The 23,060-nt window shown below is 36.9% G+C and overlaps 1 protein-coding gene across 1 annotated transcript; it reads left to right on the top strand.

Moving 5' to 3' along the window:
* The first annotated feature begins 852 nt into the window (after nucleotides 1–852).
* Nucleotides 853–6,235, top strand: LOC114500203 (olfactory receptor 51F1-like). Its single transcript, XM_028516816.2, has 2 exons — nucleotides 853–1,063; nucleotides 5,016–6,235. The coding sequence occupies exons 1-2, from the start codon at nucleotides 981–983 to the stop codon at nucleotides 6,001–6,003; spliced, it is 1,071 nt and encodes a 356-aa protein (XP_028372617.2). The 5' UTR covers nucleotides 853–980; the 3' UTR covers nucleotides 6,004–6,235.
* Nucleotides 6,236–23,060: the final 16,825 nt, after the last annotated feature.

The following is a 23,060-nucleotide window of genomic DNA, read 5'->3' as shown; positions in this document are numbered from 1 at the left end:
ATGAAGGAACTCTGGGTGCAGCCTAGATCTGGTCTGGCCTGGCAGAGGATGTAGTGGTATTTGTCCTTGAGGATTTTAGAGGGAATAGGCATTGAGGCAGAAGCCCATTATTCTTCCAAAATGGTATAGCTTTCAAATAAATGACTCCTTTCCTTTCTCACCAAATCTCTGCCTCTGGAATGTATGAGCAGCTGGCAACAGAACCCCAAGTGCTGCCGAGTAACAATGTTGTGAAATATATCTCCTTCTATTAAAAGGGAACCTTTATGGAGCCCCTTGACTTTGTAATTATATTTTACCACTTGCTTCTGATTTATAGAAATCCATTTGCTCATTTTAACATTTAATGCATATGTACTATACACCTGAAATTATGCCATTCTCTGGATATACTTTCATAGCATCTGTCATCCCACATAGCTGTACACAACAATCTGCTTAATAGATTATTTATAAGAAACACACAGCAGAATAAAATTCAGAAATAAATTCAAAAATAAATTCTGTAACCATGTTCAAAGTAATGATTCAATTTTATTTTCAGTTAAAACACATAAGCACAAAGTTACTGTGTCACTATGCTGATTGCTCTTTGTCTGGCTCTTTTCCACTTATCTGAGCACCCACATTTCCTGGTGCCGGCAAACTCACCCAGGGGGCAGACAGATGGAGCACAACAGAACAGCATGGGAATCCCCTGAGGATGTATTTATCTCAGTTGGGTAAATGGTTACACCTTCACAGACCTTTATAAAAATATTCCATTCATAGAGGTAAATGGGAGATCCTCATTTAACCTTCGCTAAATAAGGGTAAGAGAAATCCCTCCTCCTTGTCTAAGGCCAAGGCAAGTAGCTACTCTCAGATCAGAAATAGTTCTTGTTTGTGTCTAGAATAAAATGCTGCTGGTTACTTTAAGCTGCATCGCAAGTAATTTTGCTTAAATAAATAGGAGGAAGAATTTTTTGGAAGCGAAGTTAATGACAATAATTCACTGTGTCTTCTGGAATTGCTCCTTTAATATCTATATTTGTATCCATTCTAATTTTCCACATCTTGAAAAGTAAAACCCTTTTCTCTCTTTCCCCTATTCTCGATCTCCAAACCCTCCAAGCTTCTGATTATACTTAGTTCCCACTGTTTTGCTCACTTCCATGGACCTGATAACCTATTAAGAAATTCTAAATCCTTAAAAACTACAAACTGGCAGTCACAAAATAGTTCCAGGGATATAAGGGACAGCATAGGGAATATAGTCAATAGTATTGTTAATAACTGTGTATGCTGCCAGGTGGGTAGTGGAAATATTGGGGGTACCACTTTGTAAAGTATATGATTGTCTAACCACTATGGTGTACACCTGAAACTAATACAATATAATATTGGATATAAACTGTAATTGAAAAATAAAATTTAACAAAAGAAATTCCAAATCTCATATAAATGTTTTGTTCTCATCTGTTTAGCGAATCATAGCAAAAATTGTGCTACTTATATATTTCCTGACACATATAATACCCAAACCCCAAAATACAATCACTGACATTTCCTCACTGTTGTTTAACTTATATTTCTAAGTGGTTTACACTTACTGCAGTGCATTTATTCCATTCAGTCTTTTTGGTCTGCAGGAATTGGCTTTATTCCCTTTTAATTTTGTCTGAACACCAGTAGCACAGCGCACAGCAAAGTGATAATACTTTGGTCAGAAAACCCTGGATACATACTCTGGCTTCATTATATCCATCAATGGGAACCTTCAGTAAGTTCGTCCCTCTGAACGTAGGTCCTCTTACCTGAAAACTAAGAATGTTAGTCAAAGCCTACTAATGGTGTTGCTAAATTAAAGTAACAACGAGTAAAGATATCTAACAGAGAACCTGACTAAATGTTACCTTCTCTTTTCAATAAAAATATTAAAACTATCCTCCCATTTACCATCCAACCTCATACCTAGTTTCTCTTGAGTCCAGGCCCCAGATGTTGAGGCTGCAGTGCCTCACATTCAAAGCACATTCAAAGGATACAGTCACAGCTGCACCTCCACGTCGGTGATTTACTTGTGTGTCATCCCACAAACACTGTTTCTAAATTTAGGAAAACATAATGGAGGACTTGCTCAAATAGTTCTCTGGGAATAGATGAATCATTAAGCAAATGCATTTAAATACTTGAATTCACAGCATTTTTCCATCATAGGGAAACCATTATGTCATTCCAGAGATTGTGTTGGTTTCTGTCGTTTGGACGAATCATCATGTGACAGTAACTGATTTTTCTCTGCAGCAGGATATTTCTCCAGACCTTCCTTTACTTTTTTTCATTCAGTAAATATTTATTTTAATTAACATCTTTTAAATTGGGGCTATAATACATTCACATGTTCAGAAATTTTTTTAATTTCTTTTATTTTTTTACTGTTGTTCAAGTACAGTTGTCTCCATGTTCTCCCCACCACTCCCTCCTACTCTGCCCATCCCCACCTCCCACCCTCGATCCTACCCCCCTTTGGCTTTGTCCAGGGGTCCTTCACACATGTTCCTTGATGACCATTCCCTCCCCACTCCCCTCTGGTTACTGTCAGTTTGTTCTTAATTTCAGTGTCTCTGGCTATATTTTGCTTGCTTGTTTCTTTTGTTGATTAAGTTCCACTTATAGATGAGGCCATAGGGTATTTGTCTTTCATGTCCTGGCTTATTTCTGTTAGCATGTATGAGACATGTCTAGTAATCTAGAAAGCCAGACTTCATATTCTTATTTCTAAAAGATTAGAGGTGTTTTACCCTTTTTTGGATTATTCATGCTTCTAAGAAACTAAATGAGAATGAAACTACTTGCCTTCTTTTTCTAAAACCTCAGGTACATATTCCAACTTATGTCCAATTACACACCCTAGCATTTTACTGATAGAGATTGAGTCTAGTAGAGTGAGGTTGACTGGGAGGTAGAGGTCACAAAACAGAGGTTAATTCCTGACTACCTGGTCCTGCCTGACTCCAAGCACTTGCTAGCCCCTCAGTTTCTGAACGCTGACTCTTTGTCCACTCTAGATAACATAGTGATGCTAAAGAACAAATCCTGGGTGAGCCGGTGAAGTTGTACATGTGTTTCTGTCAGAGTAGAAGTCTTACTATTTTTTTAGAGATGCCTGAGAGTACTCTTGAATTAAATGAAGAAACAAAATAGCAGAATAAAATGTATCTTTCTAACTCATTCAAAAATGTTAAAGAAACTAATAAATTGAAAACATAGATGGTATTTATCTCTCAGTAAACAACAGCTCTTGATTTTTTAGTATAATAAGGAATGAGGCCAGTGTCAAATATAAGGACTTTAGCAGAATCTCATATATAGTGTATTAATCTGTCTATAAATATCTATGACATTGAAAATAAAAGGTTTTTGAGAGCTAAGTACATAAAATAAACACTTAGTACCATATTATTAAAATAATTATTGATATATATGCACACTGGCCAAGGTGGCTGTTGTTATCACTATTGGTAATTTCTGAGGAATTAAGTTGTTAATTCAAAGGAAATTAAGTCTATAATTTTTGAACAAATAATGACAAGTGGACCTTTTATCTGATCTCTCTCCACCATGTAAGAGTGAAGTTTTCTTTTAGCTCAACAATTTTTACTAAGCTTTATAATTGAATTGGTTAAAAACAATTGTTTTAATTAGCATTCCTTTGTCTGATGGTAAAATCAAATACTGTTCCTGTATTACTAGTAGTTCTTCTTTGGGAAATTCCATTTTAACATCTTTTGCTCATTTTTTTATTGTCTATACTGTTGAACAGTAAGCACATTACTCAGCTGAATGTTGTATATGCTTCAAATATGTCCCCCAATTTGTAAATATCCCTTTAATAAAGGGTTTTTTAACCATAGAGCAATTCTTTGTATTTTGTCAAATTGAATATATATTAATCTTTATCTCTATGGTTTATATATTTTGGAAATATATATTTCTTTTATTAATATTAGAAAATTCTTTCTTGCTCAAGGATTGTATACTTTCCTGAGTTTAATTCACATTATATGTGATTTATTTATAAGTAAATAATCATCAGGAAATAATTTATATATTGTGGTATATGTTTTTTTTTTTCAAATACAGTTTTACCAACTCCACTTATTCAATAACTTACTCTATTACTTCTGGTTTAAGAAGTTTCCTTTATATTTAATTAAATGTTCATCTAGGCCTCTCACTGTACTTTTAGTTCTGTCCTAGGGTTTTATTTGTTCCCAAAACATGCTAAATTATTGTAATGATATCTGTAGTGGATTTCCTGAAAAGAGGTGGTTGCCCGCTAAGTTAAAATGAATTTTCACTTAGAATCTGAGTGTACTAGTTCTGAATTTCCAAGGCATAATTAGTCAATTATTTTTAGACCAAGTCCTACTCCTAGTTAAATAGAAAATTTCAAAAGTGGAAAATAAGATATAAATTAATTAGGAAAAACATATTCAATATCTACTATGCAAAAAAATTCTACTAAACAATTAGCCATAAATAACTCCTTATTCCCATGAGAACATATTAATAAGTATAAATTTATAATTCACTTGAAGGCTAAAAATATAACAAAAATATTGATAAGAGTACAAGATAGTAAATTATAAACACCAAATAAATTTAACTAAGTAAATTGAACTTAATTGAATGTCTTATTTCAATAATGAATCCTACAGATATACTAATGAGTGAAAGAAGCAAAATTCAATAATTCATACTGCATGATTTTATTTATATCAAGGTCAAGAACAGAGAAAGGTAATTAAGGTAACATAAGTCACAAGAATGTTTACAACAGAAGGGGATATTGATAAGTATAAATCATTAGGAAGTCTCCTGAGTTGGTGGTAACGTTTTATCGGTTAATCTTGGAAGTTGTTACATGAGTGCATATAGATATCAAACTTCATTGAGCTGTACTCAAAAGTTTTTTTAACTAAATGTAAACCAAACTTTAACTAAAAATAAATTTTAAATTCTAAATTTAGAAAGTCAAGATCTTGCAAGAGAATTCAGCTCCTTCAGACCATAATGTTAACCTACTATAACTCCACATTCCCTACCTTCTTCTTGACTGGGGTCCCTGGACTTGAATGGGCCCATGTCTGGATCTCCATCCCCTTCTGCTGCCTCTATTTAACTGCCCTCTCTGGGAATACCTTGATCCTGTTCATAGTCCTCACTGAGCAAAGTCTCCATGAGCCCATGTACTATTTCCTCTCCATGTTGTCCACCACTGACATTGGTTTATGCCTATCTACACTGGGAACGGTACTGGGAATATTCTGGGTCAATACACGGGAAATCAGCTTCAATGCCTGCTTATCGCAGATGTTCTTCATTCACCTCTTCACATTCATGGAATCCTCAGTGCTCCTGGCTATGGCCTTTGATCGTTTTGTGGCCATTTCTAACCCCTTGAGATATGCTACCATTCTAACTCATGCAAGGATTGCTCAAATTGGTTTGGCAGTCATTACCAGGGGGACTGTCATTCTGACACCACTAGTCCTACTTCTTAAGCGCCTATCATTCTGCCACAGCCACGTGCTCCATCACTCCTATTGCTTCCACCCTGATGTGATGAAGCTCTCGTGTTCAGATACAAAGATCAATAGTGCTTTTGGACTAGCTGCAATAATCTCTACTGCTGGGGTAGACTCTATCTTTATCCTGCTTTCCTATGTCTTGATCATCCGCTCAGTTCTCAACATTGCATCCCCAGAGGAGAGGAAAAAGGCTTTCAGCACCTGCATTTCTCATATCACTGCTGTGGCCATATTCTACATCCCTTTGATCAGCCTATCTTTTGTTCACAGATTTGGAAAACATGCTCCACCCTATGTGCCCACACTAATTGCTAATGTATACTTGCTCATTCCCCCTGTGATGAATCCCATCATCTATAGTGTGAAAACAAAGCAGATTCAAAAAGCTATGTTCAAACTTTTATGTTCCAAGAGAACTCATATTTAACAATTATTATTCTCATTAAAACTCATCTCAAAGGAAATGAAAACTTGTCAGAATTTAGAGGTATAAACTCATACAATTTTAGAGTTAGATGGAATTAGATATTATTTAAATTCAAATGTCTCTACAATATAGCTAATCTTACCTAAGGTAATCTTATATATTCTATACTAAAATACTAATTCAGATTCTCACTACTACTCAGTTACCCTATTCCTATAAATGATTAACTGATCTCCCATCTCTGCTGTTTCTGTCTCAAACTTCTGTCATTCACTTTTAAATAACTTTCTAAATATCTAGCTCAAATAAAATTTATGAACAAACCAATAAGCATCTCTTCCATGTTTATTTTTCACCCAACAATGAAATGAAACAAGACTGCCTGTCTATGGTAAAGTCTTCCAATATTTGGGTTCACCTTTCATTTAAATTTTAATCTGCCTCTTTCTGTTTTTAGACACTCTGCAGTCTAAGCAAGCCAGTCGGCTAACTGCTCCATCATGCAGCTTTCCTAAAAGCGGGCTTCACTGTCCCCTCATTCCAACCTTGACACCCACTCCTCCACCTTGAAATTCTATTTATATGTCAAAGCTTATCCCTAAATATCTTCTTCATTAAATTTTATGATTGCTGCAATGATATCTGATCTTTTCTTTTCATAATTGGCCTTTTATAGTGACCTTGCTCTACTTTTTCATTTATGTGTTTTTGACACTATGTTTTATATAAATAGTGGTAGTAGTAGTACTTCCATAAGGCTTTAAATTTCTTAAATTAAAAAAATGTCCTGTGGTCCATTAATAATTGAAAAAGAGGGCAGAAGCATAAAATGGAGTAAAAATAACCTCTTAATAAATGGTGTTGGGAGATCTGGACAGCAGCATGTGAAAAAATGAAACTAGACCACTAACTAACATCACACACAAAAATAAATTCAAGATAGATCAAATACTTAAATATAAAACATGACACCATGAAAGTCCTAGAGAAGAGCATAGGCAGGAAAATTTCAGATATCCCACCCAACAATATTTCACTGATATGTCCCCTAGGGTAAGGGATATAAAGGAAAAAAATCAAAAAGGTGTTTTCTTTAGCCCTACATTCCTACAGAGCTAAAGAAAACATCAGAAAAATGAAAAGAGAACCAACTGTATAGGAAAATATATTGGCCAATAATACCTTGGACAAGGGTTTGATCTCCAAAATACATAAAGAACTCACATGACTCCACAACAGGAAGACAAACAATCCAATTAAAAAAAAAATGGGCAAAGGACCTAAAGAGACAATTCTCTAAGAAGGACATACAGAGGGCCCAGAGATATATGAAAGAATTCCTAACATCACTAGCCATCAGAGAGATGCAAATTAAAACCACAGTGAAATACATTTTCATACCAGTCCAAATGGCCATCATTAACAAATCAACAAACAAGTGCTGGCGAGGTTGTGGAGAAAAGGGAACCCTAGTACATTGCTGGTGGGAATGCAGCCACTGTGGAAAACAGTATGGAATTTCCTCAGAAAACTAAAAATGGAACTGCCTTTTGACTTGGCAATACCACTGCTGGGATTATGCCCAAAGAATCCTGAAACACCTGTTCAAAAGAACCTCTGCACCTCTATGCTCATAGCAGCATTATTTATAATAACCAAGTGCTAGAAACAGTCTAAGTGCCCATCAATCAATGAATGGATCAAAAAACAGTGGTACATTTACACAATGGAATACTACACAGCAGAAAGAAAGAATGAATCCTTACCCTTCGTGATAAAATGGATGGAAATGGAGAATATTATGCTAAGTGAAATAAGCCAGGGGGTGAAAGACAAACACCATATGATCTCACATAAGTGGAACCTATCAACAAAACAAACAAGTAAAAATGAACTAGAGACATGAAAATAAAGAACAAACTGACAGGGACCAGAGGCAGGGGAGAGAGGAGTAATGGGGGAAAGATAGGGAAGTCAAGGAAAGTGTACAAAGGACTCATGGACGGGGGCAATGGGGTAGGGATTGCCTTTGCAAGCAGAGGTTGGCAGGGTCGGGGAGGGCAACAGGGAGAAAAATGGAGACAAATGTAACTGAAAAACAATTACAAAAATAGACAAAAATAAAACGTATGTTTATGTAAAACAAATACAAAAACAGAAAAAAGAGAATGTATGTTTATGTAAAGCAATTACAAAAACAGAAAAAAGAAAATGTATGTTTATGTAAAACTAAATGCCTTTATTTTCTTTGGTGCTGCTACAATACCTAAAAAAAATACTTTTAGCATAACAGATACTCAATGATAGCTGTCAAATTGAACTGAACATATACACTATTAAATAGTTCATCCAAATAATTTCAGTGATAAGTCATTCATTTCAATGTTTGGCATGTACAATGTAAGAAATTTGTCTTATAACTGATGTCAGCTTTTCTATCTCTATTATACAACAATCATGGCTCTGACTTTCCAAAAATATATAGGCAAAAGGCAAATTTGAAGCCTGTGGTCTCAGTCTCCAGAACTTATCCCAGTTTGCATTGGGCCCAATTTGACTAAGAATAATTCAAGTCATTTTTTCATGAATAAGAGATTTTCCAGAACTAATTGCTGTTATGTAATTTCTAAAAAATTCCCAGGTGCCAAACACAAAAAGTAATACTCACTCACCTGTTGTTCCTACATCCAATTGATCTGTACCATGTTTCATTTCCATTCTAACATGGAAATATTTCTTCATCTCTACTGTTAGACTCAGTCTAGGACACTAAAACCTTTAAATGAAACTGAGTTTTCTTATAGGTTTCTAGGTCTGAAATCCCATCCCCTTTCTTCCTTTTGTTTTTCATAAACTAATCAGAAAAAAAGATTTTAATTTAAATTTTAGTTACATGAAAAATAATAAATATGCCATCATTAATAAAAGATTTTGTAGAAAGTGCCAAAGTCCTCATTGATATATTCCCTTGAGTTCAGTTTCACTAACTTCTCCATAGCAAACCTCTATAAGTGTGATATTTGTGCTATGCTTTATGCATTTACATCCACAGATATAGAGAATATAAAATTTAATGCAAAATTTATCAAATGTATTATAGACAGTAAAAAAATTTTAGGGATATTTTGCCTATTATTTTAAGAACTACAAGTTCTGTCCAGAAGGTATTCATCCATGTAATATGAAAAATAGAGACATTTATTAAAGAAGATGCAAGATACAAGAAACATTGTACATAGGACAATGATACCTCAGTCCCCTTCAAAGTAGGCACCTTGGGACCTCACACAGTTCTCCCAATCACCATCAGCTACCCCATTGTATTTTTCTGAATTTCATTGATAGTCTGAAATCTCTTTCCTTTCAAAGGTGATTTTAGTTTGGTGAAAAGCCAGAGGCCACAGGGCACCCACCCAATCTGGGCTGTAGGGTGGCTAAGTGACCTGGGTGATTTGTTTCACCAAACGACTCTACACAAGATGTGATGCATGAGTGGGCACATTGTTGTGATGAAGCTGCCAATCACCAGCTGTCCAAAGCTGACCTTCTGAACTATCCAAATAGTTTCTGTGGGGGAATGTTCAAGTTTAATGCAAAATTTGATGCAGATTCATTGCTCTGCTCCTTCAGTCATTTTGAATGTGACAGCCACACAGAACACATGTTCACTCAATGGCATCTACTGACCCACTGACTAATACAGTGAAGTCGTCATTGTTCACATAAACACATTCCAGTCCATTTCTCCTCGGCTGCCAGGTTACAGGAATGTTGCCCGAACTGTTCTCATTATAGTAACAACAACTGGACTCTTTCTGGATAGACCTTGTACATTATTAAAACCAACAAGAAATACTTACTCACTACCTAGAATTCTTGCCTATATCACTTTTCTTCCTTCATAAATTCTACTCAACACTTTCCTAGATATTAGTCCCATGGGGTTCCAAACCCCATTGGCTAGTTCTCTTTAAATGTATAGTACATATTTCATAAGCTACTTCTGGAATATTTTCTATATATAGACATAGAAATGATATGGAATAATATCTCTAAGAATTACTTCCCAGGCTCATCACACATCAGCTATAGTCACTGAAGACTCTACCACAATTTAGCTCATTGCCCACCCAATGCTCCAGATATTGGTAGTCTGATAGCCCCACACTACTTCACACACTCACTTTTTTACAGAGAATGATAAGGCAGCAGCACACTTTACCACACAAGGCAACACCAGCACAGGGCTTTGTGGCCATAAAACTGGAACTAATGAAGCCAAAGATATAATCTCACATTATATTCTTCTTCATCTTCTGACACAACATATATTGAGCATCTACTATAAACCAGGTAATAGGACAGATACAGAGACCAAAAGCATTAATAAGAATAGTTTCTGCCTTTAAGTTAGCTTATTGAAGAATATAATTTGCCAAGTTGTAGTGTCATTAAAGTGTTTATTACAGATATGCACTCTTTCAAGAAAACTGAGTAAAAGACACATACATTGAATAATTCAAATCACAGAAATCTTTAAATAGTAATTCTACTTTACTACAAACATGGTATAAAATTATAAACCATCTGATATGATAGTAGATAGGAAGAAGCAAAATGAAAATGAAAGAAGCCCCTCAAAAGTGATCATTGAAAATGTGGTACATATATTATTGGAATTAATAATGCAAGTCAATAGGAATGTAGTATTCACTATATAAAATTTTAGTGTCCATTCAAAGTCTTTTTATCTATAGAATAACCAGATCTAAAATCCCAGGAGAGATCAGATGATTTCAATGGTCTCCTTCCTAAAATAGTTATAAAAACTATATTCACTCACTTTTTTACATGTGTTCAATATTTGTATGTTTCTGGCATATATTTCAATATTAATCACAGTAAGTCAAAAGAAAAACATCAGCAATTACAGTACATAAAACCTGTTGGAGAGAAAATAGTTAGGCAGGCAAAGTGACTCTGAAGCACAAAGGCAAAAGAAGCAAACGCAATTAGCCAGAAAGACCCCTTAGGAATAGGATTTCATGATAGGTAAATGACTCTCCTGAGAATGGATCCATCATAGATATCCTCCACTATGGAGCTGAATTGGACCTCAGAGCCCTGTCTCTTCCTCATCATCTTCACTTGATATAAGTACATGGATATCAGAGAGACAGTGACCATGCATTAATGTCAGAAGGTTTATGTGGGATCATTTTGCAGCAAAAGATTTGGCCTTATTAGAGAAAGCATTTCTATGAGAAAATTTTAAAATAACAACTATGCAGACACAAGATGCTGTGGAATTGCCTTTGATTTAAGAATTTACAAAAGGAAAGATGTGGTATTTTATTATTGTTTCAGCACAGCTTAGAAAGAAAGAATAGAGATTCTTTCCAATGTACTGAACTTCCATTCTGAAAAAAATCATAAATAATTCTGAAGATTAAAACATCCAGGGTATGTGGTCCATTTGAAATCTAGCTGATATTCCTTAGATCAGATAATAGGTCTAAAATTTACTATCCATGGTGCTAGACATAGAGATTCCAAATAATTTAAAAACTTAATTTGAGTTTTCAGTATAGAATTCTGCCATATAAAGCAAGGACAACAGGATTTCTGTAAGTGAAAACATACACTATGGGATGTCTGGGGTAGATGCTCAAATCCCAGGATTGAGCTTCAAAGAGATAAATAATGTCCAAAATTAATAATAATCTATTAGTAGCAGGGCATGAGATTTTATTTCCTTTTCTTCTAGTGGGAATAATGTTGCTCCATTCAGAATAATAGACCATAATACTCTTTTTCTTTTTCTTAAAGATTTTGTTTATTTATTTTTTTTAGAGAGAGAGAGGGAGAAAGAATGAGAGGGAGAGGAACATCAGTGTGTGGTTGCTCTCATGCACCCCCAACTGGGGACCTGGCCTGCAACCCAGGCATGTACCCTGAGAATCAAACCTGTGACCCTTTGGATCACAGGCTGGCACTCAATCCACTGAGCCACATCAGCCAGGGATAGACTGTAATAGTCTTAAAGATATTAAGACATTCCTGTCAGGATAACAAAGAGATGAATTTGACATCGGTTAACTTATATTAAATATGTCAGCAGTGGTTATAAAAATGAGTAGATCTAATTGAAGCATCTGCAGCTCAAATCTATGATTCCAGTAGGTCTAATATATAACATACACCATTAACTTTACTAGTAGCCTTAATAATTTAACATGTAAGAAAATAATTGCTTGCTATCTCCCTTGAATATTAACAAGGAAATAAGATTTAAATAGAGCAAAAAAATTAGAAAGTGAAAAACAAATCTATCAAACATCAAGTGTTTGAAACCCTAATACCTATGTATTTTTGTGTCTACTTAGAGATAACGAACAATGAGAGTATATGGCTATTGAAAGGAAAAAGTAATATGAATTCTTAAAATTTCAGTAATTTATATGTATAGGTAACACAAAAATTTTAATGTTATTCTACCAGGATTACCACCATGGAGAAGCATTGACATGGAGCATGGTGGAACTATCACAAATTTTGAGTTTACAAAAATGAAATTTAAAGCCTAACTTTTTGGGGGTACTGAATATTACAAATTGTTTATCTGTCTAACTGGAATTTTATAAGCAATATGATTCTTTAATTAAATGAGCTAATTCATGTGAAGCATATAGTGCTAGGCCTGACTCTTTGTGAGATTCTAAAAATGACAGGTATCATGACCTCACAAAATTACTGTAACTATTATCACCTCCAATTTACCAATGATAAAATAACAACAAACATATTCTGTTAAGTCCTCTAATTGTTGCTACTATTATGCTTTTTCTCTTCTCACACTATATTAGTCAGGGTTCTTCAGAAATACAGAAATGCAGTAGGAGATAGATGACATGTAGATAAGTAAATTAGATAGATAAATGATAGATGATAAAGATAAGGAGATTTTTATGAGAAATTCACATTATTATGGAGACAGAAATCCCACGACATGCCATCTGCAAGCTGAAAACCCAGAAAAGCTAGTGGTATAGTTCCAGTCCAACTCTGAAGGCCTAAGAACCAGGGGAATTGATGGTGTGAGTTCCAGTTCAAGTACAAAGGCAGGAGAATCAGGAGCACTGATGGTACAAGTTTCAGTTCAAGGACAGAGGAAGACTGATGTCCCAGTTCAGCCTTGAGGTGGAAACGGAGAATTCTCTCTTCTCCTGCCTTTTCATTCTATTAAGGACTTTACTAATTGAATGAAGGCCACCCACATAGGAGAAGGTAATCTGCTTTACTAAGTGTACTGATTCAAATGCTAATGTCTTCCAGAAATACCCTCACAGACACACCCAGAAACAATGTTTTACCCCATAGTTGGGCATTCTATGGCCTAGTCAAGCTGGCACATAAAATTAACTATCACATACACATACACACATGTGCACACAAATCCATTCCTTGACAACTCAGAATTCAGGTTTCAATCTAGTCATCATAAATTAGGAAAAGCAAGTTGTTATCCTCTACAAACAGCTTATTGTTATCCTTATACATTCTAGATTTACTCTTTACCCTCTCTAATTCTGTCTTAATTTGTCTGTATTCTCTAGTTGACTAGTTATATTTAGAGCCAGGCACATTGTTGTGTTTAACATTTAATTTTCTAGCCCTGATCTACAGTAGATGTGCGACATATGTTTACTGAAAGACTAAATGAATGCATCCATCCCATTTTCAGCAGTTCTGTTTAGACAAAGTGACCATTGTATCATGTAGTATTGGAAGGTCACTACTGCACTGCTCCTGGCTCATTCCACACATGAGAGCACTCCTTAACATCTCACTAGCTCCTTTCTGCTGGTTCTAGGTTTACCCTATGTACAGCACACAGGTCAAATGGAATTCTTCTCCAATGTAATACTTCAGTCATTCAAACACAACCATCTATTTGTGCTTGGTTTTCTCCTCCTGGCTGATTATAAACTTTATAATTTCCATGTGTTCTTTTTTTATATATACGTTCATCATTATTCCTTCAATTCACCTTGACAGTAGTAAGGCTAATAAAATTAATTAATTTTTTTAGGAAAATGGGAAATGATTTGATAAAGTTAATGTAATTTTATGGAAGGAATTAAAATATTTCCAAGGTAATTTCTTTTTTTTTTATTTTAATCATTGTTCAAGTACAGTTTTCTCCCCCCTACTCCCATTCCAGCCCACACACCCAACCCTCCCCCCTTCCCCCCATTACCCCCCACCCCTAGTTTTTGTCCATGTGTCCTCCAAATTTGCTCCTGTAATGCCTACCCATTCCCCCCTGGAATTCCCTCTTCTCTCCCCTCTGGCCACTGTCAGGCTATCCCCTATTTCAGTGTCTTTGGTTATATTTTGCTAGTTTTTTGTTTTGTTTTGTTTTGTTGTTTAGATTCCTGTTAAAGGTGATATCATGTGGTATTTGTCTTTCACTGCCTGGCTTGTTTCACTTAGCATAATGCTTTCCAGCTCCATCCATGCTGTTGCAAAGGGTATGAGCGCCCTCTCTCTTTCTGCTGCATAGAATTCCATTGTGTAAATGTACCATAGTTTTTTGATCCATTCATTTACTGATGGGCATCTAGGTTGCTTCTAGCACCTAGCTATTGTAAATTGTGCTGCTATGAACATCGGGGTGCAAAGGTTCTTTTGTATTGGTGTTTTAGTGTTCTTAGGATAGAGTCCCAGAAATGGAATTGCTGGGTCATAAGGCAGATCCATTTTTAGTTTTCTGAGGAAGTTCCAAACTGCTTTCCATAGTGGTTGTACCAGTCTGCAGTCCCACCAACAGTGCACTAGGGACCCCCTTTCTCCACATCCTCTCCAACACTTGTTGTTTGTTGCTTTGTTTATGATGGCCATTCTGACTGGTGTGAAGTGGTATCTCATTGTGGTTTTAATCTGCATCTCTCTGATGGCTAGCGATATTGAGAATCGCTTCATGTGTCTTTGGATTTTCTGTATGTCCTCCTTGGAGAAGTGTCTGTTCAAGTCCTTTGCCCATTTTTTAATTGGGTTACTTGTCTTCTTAGACTAGAGTCGTGTAAGTTCTTTATATAATTTGGAGATTAAACCCTTGTCTGAGGTATCATTGGCAAATATGTTTTCCCATACAGTTGGTTCTCTTTTTATTTTGATACTGTTTTCCTTAGCTGTGCAAAAGCTTTTAATTTTGATGAGGTCCCATTTGTTTATTCTTTCCTTTATGTCCCTTGCTCTAGGAGACAAGTCAGTGAAAAAGTTTCTGCGTAAAATATCTGAGATTTTCCTACCTACGTTCTCTTCTAGGACTTTAATGGTGTCACGTTTTACATTTAAGTCTTTTATCCACCTTGAATCTATTTTTGTATAAGGTGTAAGTTGGTGCTCCAGTTTCATTTTTTTGCACGTAGCTGTCCAGTTCTCCCAACACCATTTGTTGAAGAGGCTATTTTTATTCCATTTTATGTTGCTGCTTCCTTTGTCAAATATTAATTGACCGTAGAGGCTTGGGTTTATTTCTGGGCTCTCTGTTCTGTTCCATTAGTCTATGTGCCTGTTTTTATGCCAGTACCAGGCTGTTTTGATTACAGTGGCCTTGTAGTATAGTTTAGTGTCAGGTATTGTGATTCCTCCTACTTTACTCTTCTTTCTCAAAATTGCAGCAGCTATTCAGGGTCGTTTATGGTTCCATATAAATTGTTGAAGTGTTTGTTCTATGTCTGTGAAATATGCCATTGGTACTTTAATAGGTATTGCATTGAATGTGTAAATTGCGTTGGGTAGTATGGACATTTTAATGATATTAATTCTTCCAATCCATGAACACGGTATATGTTTCCATTTGTTTGTGTCTTCCTTGATTTCTTTCCTCAGTGTTATGTAGTTTTCTGAATAAAGGTCTTTTACCTCTTTGGTTAGGTTTATTCCTAGGTATTTTATTTTTCTTTTTGCTATTTCAAATGGAATTTTTTTCTTGATTTCTGCTTCTGCTGTTTCATTGTTGGTGTACAGAAATGCCTTTGATTTCTGGATATTGACTTTGTATCCCTCTGTTTTACCAAATTCATTTATTAGGTCAAGCAGTTTTTTGGTGGAGTCTATAGGATTTTCTGTGTACACTATCATGTCATCTGCAAACAGTGACAGTTTTGTTTCCTCCTTTCCGATTTGGATTCCTTTTATTTCTTTTTCTTGTCTGATTGCTGTGGCTAGAACTTCCAGTACTGTATTGAATAGATGTGGTGAAAGTGGACATCCTCGTCTTGTTCCTGTTCTTAGTGGAAAAGATTTTAATTTTCGCCCATTGAGTATAATGTTGGCTGTAGGTTTCTCATATATGGCCTTTATTATGTTGAGGAATGCTCCCTCTATTCCCACTTTACTGAGTGTTTTTATCATAAATGGGTGCTGTACCTTATCAAATGCTTTTTCTGCATCTATTGATATGATCATGTGGTTTTTGTCTTTGCTTTTGTTTATGTGATGTATTACATTTACTGATTTGCGAATATTGTACCATCCTTGCATCCCTGGAATGAATCCCACTTGGTCATGGTGTATGATCTTCTTAATGTACTGTTGGATGCGGTTTGCCAGTATCTTGTTGAGGATCTTAGCGTCAATGTTCATCAGCGATATTGGCCTGTAGTTTTCTTTCTTTGTTGTGTCTTTATCTGGTTTTGGAATTAAGATGATGTTGGCCTCATAAAAAGAGTTTGGGAGTCTTCCATCTTTTTGGATTTTTTGAAATAGTCTGTGAAGGATAGGTGTTAGTTCTTCCTTAAATGCTTTGTAGAATTCTCCTGTGAAACCATCTGGTCCAGGGCTTTTGTGTGTTGGGAGTTTTTTGATTACTGCTTCAATTTCTTTTGCTGTTATTGGATTGTTCAGGCTTTCTGCTTCCATTTTGTTGAGTTTTGGGAGGTTACATTTTTCTAGAAATTTGTCCATTTCATCTAGGTTTTCAAATTTCTTGGCATACAGCTCTTTGTAGTAATTTGTTACAATCCTTTGTATTTCTGTGGTATCTGTTGTAATCTCTCCTCTTTCATTTCTGATTGTGTTTATTTGGGTTTTCTCTCTTTTTTTCTTGATGAGTCTGCTTAAAGGCTTGTCTATTTTGTTTATCTTTTCAAAGAACCAACTCTTGGATTCATTGATCTTTAGAATTGTGCTTTTAGTCTCTATGTCATTTAATTCTGCTCTGATCTTGGTTATTTCCTTCTTTCTGCTTGCTCTGGGCTGTCTTTATTGTTGTTCCTTGAGTTCTTGTAGACGTAGGGTTAGGTTGTTTGTTTGAAATGTTTCTAACTTTTTTAGGTGGGCCTGTATGGCTATGATCTTCCCTCTCAGGACTCCCTTGGCTGTGTTCCATAAGTTTTGGGTTGTTGTGAGTTCGTTTTCATTTGTTTCCAAAAACCGTTTGATTTCTTCCCTAATATCATTCTTGACCCATTCATTGTTTAATAGCATGCTGTTTAATCTCCATGAATTTGAGTGTTTTGGGTTTTTTTCCTTGGGGTTGGTTTCTAGTTTCAGTCCCTTGTGATCCGAGAAATTGCTTGGTATGATTTCAATTTTTTTGAAATTGTTGAGGCTTGTTTTGTGTCCTATCATGTGGTCCATCTTTGAAAATGTTCCATGTACATTTGAAAAAAATGTGTATTTAGCTTCTTTGGGATGGAGGGTTCTGTAAATATCAGTAAAGCCCAGTTCGTCTAGTGTATTGTTCAATGCCTCAATATCTTTGTTGATATTTTGTTTGGAAGATCTGTCCATTTTTGATAGAGGGGTGTTAAAATCCCCCACAATAATTGTGTTGCTGTCCATATCTTTCTTGAAGTCCTCTAAGATTTTCTTTATGTATTTGGGTGCTCCTATGTTGGGTGCATATACATTTACAATATTTATGTCTTCTTGGTGAATTCTTCCCTTGAGTATTATGAAATGACCTTCTGGGTCTCTCTTTATGGACCCTCTTTGGAAGTCTATTTTGTCAGACATGAGTATTGCTACCCCGGCTTTTTTTTCCTGTCCATTTGCTTGGAAAATTTGTTTCCAGCCCTTCACTTTCAACCTGTGCAGATCTTTTATCCTGAGGTGGGTCTCTTTTAGACAGCATATGTGTGGGTCATGTTTTCTTATCCAATCAGCTATTCTATGTCTTTTGATTGGAGCGTTTAATCCATTTACGTTTAAGGTTATCATTGATAGGTACTTATTCATTGCCTTTTATGTACGTGTGATCCTCTCTGACTCTCTCTTTTCCTTTCTTTCCTTAAAGCAGTCCCTTCAGCATCTCTTGCAGAGCTGGTTTAGTGGAGGTGTATTCTTTTAGACTTCTTTTGTCTGAGAAGCTTCTTATTTGGCCTTCTATCTTAATTGAGAGCCTTGCTGGGTAAAGTAGTCATGGTTGCAGGCCTCTGGTTCTCATTACTTGGATTATTTCTTGCCATTCTCTTCTGGCTTGGAGTGTTTCCATTGAGAAGTCAGGTGTTAGCCTTATTGGGGCCCCCTTGTATGTTACTTCCTTTTTCTCCCTTGCTGCCTTTAAGATTCTCTCTTTGTCTTGAAATTTTGCCATTTTAATTATGATGTGTCTTGAGGTGGGCCTCTTTGGGTTCCTCTTGATTGGGACTCTCTGTGTTTCCTGTATTTGTGTTACTTTTTGTCTCATCAAATTAGGGAAGTTTTCCATCATCACTTGTTCAACTAGGTTTTCTATCCCTTGTTCTTCTTCTTCTCCTTCTGGTATCCCTATTATGCGGATATTATTACGTTTCATATTGTCTTGCATTTCTCTTAATCCCTCTTCATTTTTTCTGAGCCTCTTTTCCTTTTCTTGCTCTTTCTGGGTGTTTTCTTCTATTTTGTCCTCTAGCTCGCTGATCCGATCTTCTGCTTCATCAATCCTGCTTTTCATTCTTTCTACTGTGTTCTTCAGTTCAGAAATTGTATTCTTCATTTCCTCTTGGCCCTTGTTGAGAGTTTCTATTTCCTTTTTTATGCTGATGTCGTTTTCGTTGAGTTCATTGTAGCTTCCCTGTAGACTCTCGTAGCTCATTGTGAGCTCATTGAGCTTCCTGACAATCACTGCTTTGAATTCAATATCTGATAGTTGAATTGCCTCTGTTTCATTCAGCATTCTTTTTGAGGCTTCCTCCTTTCCTTTCATTTGGGGATTATTTCTTTGTCTTCCCATTGTTTGTGGGACTCTTCTTGTTCGCCTCAGCTTCTTATATTGATCTGTTCTGGCTCGCTGGGTTTATGATGTGAACTTCTTTAGTAGAGTAGCAGTGAGTTTCAGTGGTGCTGTTTCCTTGACCCCCACGCTCGCTGGTCTTGGGCTGTCGTTTAAGTTGGCTTTGTGTTTGCCTTTGGGTTTTGATTGTTGTTGAGTCTTTCTTTGGTGGTTCCTTCCCGCCAGGTGGTTAAATGTGGGTCACTCTGTCCACCACCTTCTGTATTTTGCTGTGCTGGTGAGGGCAGGTTGTGTTGAAGCTGGATCTTTTGTGTGTACAAGGTTTAAAGAAATCTTGTTCAGTTGTTTGTATTGGGTACTGTCTCTACTGTTTAGTTGTATTTCCAGATAAGTCCTGGCTTGAGGTTTGTTTGGTAACTACTCCCTCCTTCACCTTCTTCTGCTGCTATCTGTTAGTGGTTCCTTTGTTGTTGGGCTTCCTCTTCCAGTGGGTATCCTGGTGTTCACCTCCCCCACCTATTCTTTTTTGTCATCAGTTGGAGGGGGGAGGCAAAATGGTTTAAGGCAGCAACAGAGAATTCTATGATAGTAGTAGCAAGTAGGGAAGAGATAGGAGATCCTTTGACTATGTATAGTGTTAACCGTGATCTTCCACTCAGCTAGCTGATTTTTAGAAAGGATGGAAAGAAGATAAGACTCTTGTTGGGGGAGGAAGGATTGTGAGTTAGATCTATAAAGCAGAGAGGTTGTGGGCGGTCAGATTCTGGGGTAAGGTGAGAGTAAAGGATAGTAAATAGGTGTAGTGTGTGAGAGAATAGAGTTAACCACTACAGTAATAGCGTTCAGGAAACTTTGAAATGGGCTAAGATCTGGGGGGGAGGGTGTTGTGAAGTAATTACAATTGTATGGAACAGCAGTTATTTACAATAATATTATGGCAACATTCGTATGGCAGAGTCTATGAGATCTAGATAACATGGATAGGGAGTACAGTACATCTAGTAGTGTGCTGATGTGCCACAGGTGAGTTAATGGACAGTAGATTAGTAATACAGTATAGAAAGAGATATCAGGGGAAAGCTGTCAGGTCATACAATAAAACCAGCCTAGCAAAGCAGGCTATACAAAAATAAGAGGGATATACAAATACTGTTAAAAAAAAAAAAAAGAAAAAGAAAAAAAGATGTAGGAACACTGGAAAAATAATAATAATACAAATATGCAATAACTTGCAGGTTCTCTGTAATAGCAGAGTGACATTTATCTCACTGTCCCAGCTGTTGTGATGCCCCTTCTTTGGGTTCAACTTTGGTCTTTTCACCAATCCAGGATTTTGTCACACTTTTAGGTATTTAGGAAAAAATTTAAGAAAGTAAAAAATAGAAAAGGCAGACGAAGGCAGGAAGAAGAGATAAAATTGGAGGACAGGAAGGAGGAAGGAATAAAGCAAGAAATCAGGTAAGAGAGGAAAAAGAAATCAAAAGAGAATAAAAACAATAAAACTTAAAAAATTAAAAATTGTTAAAAAAAATAGAATCAAATTAAAAAGTCTCTTGGTTTCAAAGTGGCCAAACCGGTTTTTCTGCTCTTGCTGGATGAGGCAGACTGAAGGATGATTTGTTTGGCTTTTCTTCCTTGGCCCGTGGAGTTCGCACTGGCTCCTCAGCTTTGGGCCCTGGGTGTGGGAATCAGGTCTTTCCCCAGGGTTATTGCTGTGGGTTGCTGTGCGGGGATGCTCTCCTTGCAGGCACCTTGCAGGCACCTCCCCTTCGCCGGTGCTCCCGCAAGCGGGCGCGGCCCGAAGGCTGTGGGCACGGCCGTCCGCGGCCCGGCCGACCGTCCGCCGCCGGCCGCGCCCCCGTGAGCGGGCACCTGCGCTCTCACAGCTGGGAAGCAGACAGGCTAGAGCCACTAATCACTTTAGGAGAATTCCCCAAACAATGTCTGTGTCTATTCACTCCTTCCTCTTGAGAAATTCCTCCCGATCAAGCCCGCCGCTCCCCACAGTGGCCTGGCTTCTCTCACCACCAAAGCTCCAGCCAGACCGGTGACCGCGGGAGTCCGGGTCCACTGCGCGACTCAGCTCTGGTGTCCACCGCCTCTAGGGCACCGTCTCTGCTGCTAACCACCCCGGTGTGTTTGCCAGCACCTGGATTCCTCCCAGAACTGCTCAGACCTTGCTCGGCTGGGGAGGGAGCAGTTAATCTGGCTCTCTCCCACTAACCCTATGGTAAACACAGCCGCGGGCCCCCAGGCCTGGGGCTGCAGCCCCAGGACCACACGCTTGTCCTGGGACCTTACCTTGTTGTAGCACTCCCCTTAGGATCTGTTCTTTGTTCTTTCGGTTCTGCCACAATCCTTGGTCCTCTGTTTTGAAAAATGCTGAAATATGTTGGTTGCTTGCCTTTCTACTCCATAGATTGGTCAGGATTTTCTCCCCTGAGCAGAGGAAAGCCAAATCTGCTCCTTCCTACTCCGACGCCATCTTAGATCCCCCTCCAAGGTACTTTCTAATTTTAAAATTCTAGGATTCTGCATTACACAAAAATGTTGTAAATGAAGACATTTAAAGCCAATGTCTTAGATCACCTTAAAGGAAGCTTTCAAAACCAAAATTGGTGTTTTTTTTAATGTTTTATTTATTTCTTTTTAGACAGAAGGGAAGGGAGAGAGTAAGAGAGAGACAGAAACATCAATGTGTGGTTGTTTCTCAAGTGCCACCTACTGGAGACTTGGCCTACAACCCAGGCATGTGCCCTCACTGGGAATTGAACCTGTGACCCTTTGATTCATAGGCCAGCACTCGGTCCACTGAGCCACATCACCCATGATCCCAAATTGTATTTCTTCCTGAACACTACTGCTGTTATTTTCCTGTCTGTGGACACTGGCTTTAAATATTGACTTTCTTGTTAATTTATTTTATTTAAATAAAACCTGCTTAAATTTAGATTGATTGTTTTAACCTCAAAGTCATTATTTTTCTATGACCTTCCCCCATTTATCTATATATATGACCTTTAAAATGTTTTCCTAAAATTTTCTAGTAAGAGATTTTTAATTTCCCATATTAAGTTTTACATGATGCTAGAAAATTGAGTCAAAAATTGATGTTTTCCACTTAACAATTTTCAGTCAAATAATTATGAAGTTAATAAGTATTAACTTCATGAATCAGCTTATAAACAGCATAGTAACTACATCATAATCTCTATAATGTACATTTATTATTTTCAGCATAGGGCCATTTCTCTATTTCTTACATAGTTAGGATATTGAGTAATGCCTACAAGCTTATTTCTATGATGTCTTTTTAAACTGTAATTGCATACAATAAGAAAACAATAATGGATATTGTGAAATTCAATCATCTTTAATGTTAACATTAGATAACACCAAAGGCAGGAGACTCTTTTGTGATGAACCCAAACTGAGCAGCCTCAGATGTGAGATATGGTAGGATCTCAGTAGCCTGTGAGTGCAGGTATAAAATTTGAGACTAGAAAGCAATGGTAGCTGAAGATTCAATAAAAAGCAAACACTAAAATAAGTAGAAGAGCTGTCACAGACTACAGTTTAGAGGCAAATGTTTCAATAACTAAGAAGGTAAAACTGGGTAAGTATAACAAAGCTACAGAAGTATAAGGGGGACCAAAGAAACCCAGGGTTACCTTCAGGAAGGTGGGCCCCTTACAGTACAGGCTTCCCCTACTAAGTGAGTGTTCTAGGAACCAACCTGTACCAGTGAATAAGCTGGCATCATTGTGAGTGGCTGTGTTCAGCTTCAGTGAGTTTTTTTAAAGACTCTCAACACGTTTGCACATTTCATGAC

Source organism: Phyllostomus discolor, chromosome 6 (assembly GCF_004126475.2).
Source record: "Phyllostomus discolor isolate MPI-MPIP mPhyDis1 chromosome 6, mPhyDis1.pri.v3, whole genome shotgun sequence".
Taxonomy (NCBI): domain Eukaryota; kingdom Metazoa; phylum Chordata; class Mammalia; order Chiroptera; family Phyllostomidae; genus Phyllostomus; species Phyllostomus discolor.
The sequence above is the reverse complement of the archived record's forward strand: the minus strand, read 5'-3'. Positions and strand labels throughout refer to the sequence as shown.

Excerpts from the sequence above, each read along its gene's own strand:
- LOC114500203 (XM_028516816.2), top strand. The coding sequence starts at position 981 with ATGACAATAATTCACTGTGTCTTCTGGAATTGCTCCTTTAATATCTAT. Across the intron at positions 1,064-5,015 it reads AATTTTCCACATCTTGAAAA|AAAGTCAAGATCTTGCAAGA; the intron begins GTAAAACCCTTT and ends TTCTAAATTTAG.